At 41.0% G+C, this 7,541-nt stretch overlaps 1 protein-coding gene across 1 annotated transcript in view; it reads right to left on the bottom strand.

Moving 5' to 3' along the window:
• The window catches only part of LOC107091773 (forkhead box protein K2-like), a 21,822-nt gene that overhangs the window by 2,412 nt on the left and 11,869 nt on the right, over window positions 1–7,541 (bottom strand). The window contains exons 2-7 of the mRNA XM_015385924.1: window positions 5,772–5,966; window positions 5,037–5,190; window positions 2,941–3,087; window positions 2,667–2,860; window positions 458–660; window positions 113–346 (exon numbers count right to left, since the gene is read on the bottom strand). Of these exons, the coding sequence (XP_015241410.1) occupies window positions 113–346; window positions 458–660; window positions 2,667–2,860; window positions 2,941–3,087; window positions 5,037–5,190; window positions 5,772–5,966 (1,127 nt within the window). The remainder of the gene's footprint in view (window positions 1–112; window positions 347–457; window positions 661–2,666; window positions 2,861–2,940; window positions 3,088–5,036; window positions 5,191–5,771; window positions 5,967–7,541) is intronic.

Here is a 7,541-nt window from a genome sequence, read left to right as displayed (position 1 = left end):
TAAAAGAGACAGAAAGAAAGACAAAGGAAGAAACAAACTTTTTTCTTCATATTCCCCCCCGGTGAGAAAAGAAAGGAAGCGACTTTCTTCACAGTTAGCATCTTTGCCTCACCTTTGACCTCCGTGTGCTCCCCGTTCTCCTGCGGCTCGCTCTTGATGATGGTGGCGGGCTGGGCGATGACCGTGGACCCGGCTGGGATCTGCTGCAGGACGTGGACAGTCTGGACAGCGGGCTGGGAGCTGCTGGTGCTCACTGGGGAGGCCATGGTGTAAGTCACTGGCTTAATGGTTTGAGGTAACTGACGCTGGACTGCTATGAGTACCGGCTGGTTGCTAACAGGCGAGCCTGAAGGATTGATATGCAGATCAGAATCACTGATGACGTCACAAAGTGACATAAAACTACCTGGATAAGACTGATGCAAGAAGCAGAATGATGCGTAATAAGGGGTCCTACCTGGTGTGTTTTGTGCAAAGCGTGCTTCCTGGATCACAGCCAGTTTGGGCTGGACTGTGGCGGTGGAAACCGGGGGGGGAGCGGAAGAAGTATCTGGTTCAAGGGGAACAGGGGAGCCCTCCCGAGATAGACTGTCTGGGGTCTGGACCCCGCTGGAGTGAGCTGAGAGAACCCCTGAATGATTGGGAGAAGCTGGGGCGCTCCTAAATAATCAACAACAGAAATTAAAGACATCAGATCATCTTCATCCCCACAGATTAAATATATTCAGCTACTGGATTAGAAATCCCATAAAATGAACACAGAAAGAAGGGCAAGGTTTGCCCCCTGCTGGTCATTAGGCAGACTGCAGATCCTACTAGTTTTATTATTTTGATTAAAACATTTTTATTGGGCTAAAAGTCACAGTCAACATTTATATTTCCTTAAAAACTTTTAAAGGTTGTGACTTTATATTGAAACATTTATTTATTATGTTCTGCATGAGCTTTAAGCAAAAGGTACATTTTAAAAAGGAATATCTTTACACATTTCAGGCGATAAACCAACACAAAGTGGAGCCTGATTGTGCAGCAGAAGAAAAATAAAACAGCAATTTATTTAGTTAATCATTTTTACATAAATAATGTAAACAGTTGTCAGTCACCCCCACCTTAGACCGCATTTTATCATCTCTGGGCTTCAAGTTTTAGGTCTTTTGGTGCTGTTCCAGCTCTGAACTTCTACTTTTTCTCCACATTCTTGTTTGCAAAGAGATTCAAACTTAAACTGGATTGGCAGGCTCCCCACATCATGCTTGTGCCACCACCATGTCTGACGGTGGGGTGATGTGCAGTGTTAGTTTCCTCATGGTGAACATTAGCTCAGCTGTTTTATTCTCATCTGAACAGATCCTCTTCCTTCTCGTGTTCTTTTCAACATATTTTATAAAAGCTTGATTTATGGACTTTATCAATAAATATAATCTTCCACTGGAGTTGTGGCTCCTTCAGAGTCACGTAGCGTCTCTGAATAATGCTCCACTTCCCAGGCAGTCAATCTGGACCTCTAAGTCTTGGTAGGACTGCAGTTGCTCCATCCTTCCACGTTCAGATGATCGATTGAATTAGATGTGGGAGATGTTGGGGTTTTGTTTTAGGACCTAACCCTGCTTTAAGTTGAACCTGAACTCATCCCTGATCCGTCATCTGGGCTCCTTGAGCTTCTTAAAGCTGGTTGTTCTCTCAGAGGCCAGAAACAGAAAGGCTCCATTTATGTGACGACTTTTGAAGGTAACTGGTTACAGTTTTATTTAATGGTATCAGAGTAAGAACGGCTGAAAACCAGACTCTACTAATCATGGATTCTAATGATTCAGTGATTTTCTTTGCTCTAAACAGAGTTCCTACAACATAAGGCAAGTCAAATTCAAGACTTTTTAAGACTTTTTTTGTCCCTTCAAATAAAACTTTCAAGACCAACTTCACAATAAACACAAGAATACCTGGTTGAGACAGATTTATATTTTAACATAAACCTCAACATTTATATTTTCTGGCCCAGAGGAAATGTTTACAATTTTGAAAAACTTTCCATATAGGATAAAGCTAAAAACACACTAATAACAGATGGATTATTATTATTAATCGGATAGATTTTAACAACTACACTGGAAAAAAAACTAAATCTAGATAAGTCATTTTTTCTTAAAATAAGTGCATTTGTTCTTGGATTGAGGAGGTAAAAGACATTTTGCCAATGGAACAACATAATTTACACTTAAAATAAGAAAACACAGTTGCTTTGTCTTATTTCAAGTGCATATTATCTAATTATCTTATTTTAAGAGTAAAAATACTTATTCTATTGGCAAATTATCTCATTTACCTACTCAAATTAAGGGTAAATACACCTAATTTATGACATTTTTTACTTATTTCTAGATCGTTGATCCTGAGGCTGGTTGACCTTTGATGACCTTTAGAAACATCTCTTTATATCTTCAAAGCCAAAGCGGCACAAATGAAAATTTTTGCTGCACAAACGTTTGACACTAATTTTGTCTGATTTCAAGAAGGTGGGGGGGCCAACTTCACTCAGGTAAGAATTCAACGCCTTTTAAGACTTTTTAAGGAGGATCTGTGGGAACCCTGTCTAAAGCCAACATAATGAACTGAGGTTGGAGTGTTTTAAAGTGTAAATAGTTTTTTCTTCTTTTAATGAGACAGACCTGGAGGAGAGGGGTCCATGTGGGGTTCTGAAGCAGGGCACCCCCCGGGGCCTTCGTTTCCTGAAAGCCTGCTCGATGAGCTTGGCCTCTGAGGACGGGTCTATCCTCCAGAAGGAACCTTTTCCCGGTTCCTCCTGTGACCTCGCCACTTTGATGAAATAACGGTTCAGAGACAGGTTGTGACGGATCGAGTTCTGCAACAATGAAAAGAGACATCAGGAAACCGAAGCGTCGCACGGCGCAGATTACCCAAAACCAGGAAGTCCAAACTAACCTGCCAGCCCTTGTCTGCCGTCCTGTAGTACGGGTAGTTCTTGGTGATGTGATTGTAGATTCCGTTTAGTGTGAGCTGCTTGTCCGGAGCCAGAGTTATGGCCTGGACTATCAGCTGTGCATAGGAGTACGGTGGTTTGGAGTCGTCCTGCAGAGCAGAGAAAACACCCAGCAGTCAATAACACTTCATTTAAGAGCAGTTAAACCAGAGAATGTAAACGCTAATAACTTATGAACTTTAGTTTCTTAACTAAATTTGACTGCAGTATCATTAAAGGTCGTAGGTACAATTTCTTCCATCAAAACGATACATTTTTTAAACAAACTAAATCCACAGAACACAAAGGGTTTCGCAGAAAGAAAGTACCGTAATTTTCGGACTATAAGCCGCAGAAGCTAAATTGCATGATTTGTACATTTACAAGCCGCACGTGTTTTTATGTTTAATTACCATATGGTTCGTGCACAGAGACGATCGTCGGGAAAGAGGCAACTGTTTGGGGAAGCTCCTATTTATTAACATTTCAACACAATTGAGTTGAGACAATTCTTCCTGCTGGCGTCTCCAACGTCTCACCATTGACTCGTTGTTTCCAAGGTTACGAGCAGCGGTTCCATTTCCTTCGTTTACTGCCAAATTGACTGCCTTTAACTTAAAAGCTGCATCATATGCTTTTCAATGATTGTTTTCCATAATGAGGGTCTCACACAAACTGTCTTGCGCTCGCAATGTCTGTCTTTCTCGGAGTCTGCTTCCGGAGGACGTCCTCATTCCCGCGGCGTGGCTAATTGTGTGTTGAAGCAAATGTGACGTCAACATGGTGGATGGTAAAATCCATAGATTTAGGTACCGTATCACCCTAGTGGCCGTTAGCTGTAAAAGTCCATAGATAAGCTGCATTGTTATATAAGCCGCAAGGTCAAAAAATGGGGGAAAAGTCGCGGCTTATAGTCCTAAAATTACGGTACTTATTTTACTGAAGAACAAAGTACGTACGTAAAGAACGCAAATATTTTTGTGATAAATGTTTACTCCTGATTACGATGTCAAACTCAACCTAAACAGATTCTATTTTAAATCTTTAGTAACTCATAAGAGAGATGAAAAAGTGCTTTTTCAATAAGAAGCAAAATGACGGTGGACATTGTTCAAACTTCTAAGCTTTGGAGCCGACTTGAGGAAGCAAAGAGGCTCAGAGAGCCTCAAAGGATGTTGTTTCCTTAACTAACTGGTAAGCTAAATGTTGAATATGGTTAGCATTAGAAGAAGGGCGTGTGTGCGCGCAACTAACTGGCAGGCAGGATCTAAAACTTGTAGCTATCGCCTTTAGGATCAAACCAGGAAGAGATGGCAGCAAAACAAAATGATTAACTTTAGCTTTAAAAAAAACACACAAACAAACCTGGTTGGGTGTGAAATTAGCCAAACTTTGAAGACTTTCTCTAATTTAGTTCTAAGTTTAGCGATGAGAATCCGAAGCACTCATGGATTACAGATCGCAATTTTTTTACTTGTTAAAAGACAAGGTTGATGCCCCCTCTGAGTATTTATATGAACACGTTTCAGTAACTAAGCATCAGGTACATTAAAACAGCTAAAATATATATCATTTTGTCGACCTTATTCCGTTGGTTCTGATATTTCAGTTATTGAGACGTTTCTGGACTTGAAAGGAGTTAAAATTAAAAAAATGAAAATACAGATGGAGTGATTTATGTAATTTAAAAGAAATGATTGCTGTTCAGCGTCATTCATATAAAAAATAAAATAAAAAATAAAGATGAGTTGGAAATATTTTTCCGAGACTAATAGCGGGCCTAGCATGTAGCCTTGAGGGACTCCTTTTTTCTCTTTGACCCATTTAGAATGAAGTTACCTTAATCTAAAAGTCTTAAACTCGGCCTGAGAGGATTTTCAAACCAAACAACCAATAAAAAACAAGAATCTAAGAGACGTTTGATAATTTTGTAATGATCAATGACATTTATCTTTTAAGAAAAGGCCAGAGAGCTTTGTCTCAGTTTTTATTTATAGGAGCAATGACCAACTTACTCCCCCCCCACTGATGTAACGAAGCAGAGTGGGCCAGCCCTCACCTTGGGACTGTCTCCTCCAGAGGCATCTTTGTCGTTCTCAGGCTGGGAGTTGTCATTAATAAGCTGCAGCTCCACAGAGCCGACCATGCGACTCCCCATCCTGTAGCCTGAGGAGCCCGCCCCCCGCGGGCTGGAGGGGCAGGAGTTAGCAGCGCTGTCGATAGGAAACAAGACGGAACCAAATCAGGACAAAACGACAGGATTCGGAGCTTAAAATAAAACAAAGGGCCTGGTTTGCTCATCTGCAGTCTGTGCTGCAGTGACACGCTTTTCACTGGCATCTATGCAAATTAGCCCACCTCCCTGGCTGTGTGGGAACGCTGCAATCACTTAAGCAGCAACGGGATGAGACGTGCTGATGGAAAACATGATTTCCATAAATTAATGTATTTTCTCAGATTAATGCAGAATGTGAGGATAGGAGACTTTTATCCCTTTAACGCAGGAATAGGCCACTTTAGGTCCCATGAGCTGGGGTCCTGCAACAGGTTTTGGCCAAACACATTTGAATCAATCGCTGAAATACCTCCTTAATGTGCAGTCAGGTTCCTCTAGAGCTCTGCTTTTAATCTCATCCCTTAATTTAAGGTGATCTGGAAGAGGGGCACATCTAAAAGTTGCAGGACACGGCCCCTCAGGGACAGGAGACGTCCATCCCTGCTGTAAATCTGATCATTTGCAAAATAACCTCAGATTTAAAGCTAATAACCCTGGGTCCTTCCATGGTGAAGGTACCTGATGGTGCCAGTGGGCGATGGCAGGGGGCTCATTAGGTGAGCAATGTTGTCTGGAATGTTGATGGTAAGGGGGGAGATCTGAGGCTGAACTGGTTTCACTGGGGACTCTGGTGCCTCTCGCTTGGCTTTCTTCCAGCTGGACAGGGCTGTGAAGTTGATCTTAATGTTTGTGCTGGGAAACCTGAAAGTGCACCTGCAGAAAAGAGAGACAGGGAAAGTTAAACTTAAACGAAACAAGTCTGACAAACAAGAACAGAAGGAAAGTATATTTACTGTATTCCTTTTTTTCCCTTTTAAAATTCATACAGCGTGCAATACGTTTTTTTCTGAATTCCATACGTTTATTTAGAAACGGTAATCCACTGAGAATACTTTTTCTAATTGATCAAAAAAAATAGTCCATAAATTAATTAATACCTAAAAGAATCTTTAGCCATAACCTCAGCTCTATAAAAACCTGAACCAATCCAGGTTCAGGGTTCCCAAATGGCTGTCTGTCTGAACCGTTTACTCTCTCCTCCTTCTACCCAATGAAACGCTGCATCACTGCTGCCCCACCCCACCCCACCCCACCCCACCCACAGGTGGATCATCTCAAAGTCTCACTGGGTTGATCCGATAGTTTGCATATGAACGCCGCCTCCCAATAGAGAAAGAAATGGGTGTGGGCAAAACAGAAAGAAAACATGGGTGCAACAGCAACGATAAACACTCTATGTGCTGTAGCGCTCTATATATAGAAATAAGTTAGTCGTCAGCGTATTACTTTATTTAGACGCAGTTTTTAGACGCAAAACACTGTAAAACTGTTATTGTAATTTCTATGATTTTAATATTAGCTGCAGTGAGAAACTGTTTTCTGGATGAGGAGTAAATAGATTACATATCTAAAAAAAAAAGTTACATTTGTTCTACTTTTCAATGTTGTGATCAGAGCAAAATAGTGCGACTGGTTATTCACTTGATAAAAGGGGCCAAAAAAGGAGATTTAATTATTGATAATCATTTATGTATACAACTTGACATAAATGGATTGAAAAGCCCAGAAAACAATCATATGTTGATTAAAAATGTCCTGGAAGGAAAGGAAAAGATGCGTGATTCAGAACACCATGAAATATTCTGATGGTTAGCTTCAGACGTTAACAGGGATGAAAAAAGACAAACTGTTGGTGGAAGTCTGGTTCTTTGGAAACAGCTGAATGGAAAGAAAGATCCCTGTTGGGTTTAAGCTGCTTGGCACCCTGGAGACGGCGCAGGAACACACAAAAAGCTGGGTTTCCATTCAGCTGAAGTCTGCAAGGAAAGGCGTTTTAGTCTTCTTGTGCCAGGCTTTCACAAAGCCAGCATTAGCTGTGAGTACAGTATCTGTGCCACCTTCATCTAAAAAAGCTCTGCTGCTCACAGGAGGGGCCAGAAGCACTTCCTACAGTCAGATGTTTTCATCAAATCTGTAGAACCTCAGGAGGGTCGAATCTTCTCAGATAAAAATAACATCAGACTCATCCAAAGACTGTCAGAACAATGAAATCTAAATATACATCAATAAGGTGTCAGCTTCTTTATGCTACTGTGCTAATAATGAAGGCAAAACACTGGAATAAAGAAATACTCAGCTTTGCATTCTGCAGTTTGGTGGAACAAAGACAGAGATGGTCTGCTTGAAATTCAAACATATCTGAATAGAATGGTTTATATTACAAAATCAACTTAAGTTTCATAGATCAGTAATAGGTTGGGGTGTAAATAATAGTCGCTTTGTATCGAT

The sequence above is a fragment of the Cyprinodon variegatus genome, unplaced genomic scaffold (genome assembly GCF_000732505.1).
Source record: "Cyprinodon variegatus isolate N-32 unplaced genomic scaffold, C_variegatus-1.0 Scaffold351, whole genome shotgun sequence".
NCBI lineage: Eukaryota > Metazoa > Chordata > Actinopteri > Cyprinodontiformes > Cyprinodontidae > Cyprinodon > Cyprinodon variegatus.
Note: the sequence above shows the minus strand (reverse complement) of the source record. Positions and strands in the feature narration are given on the sequence as shown.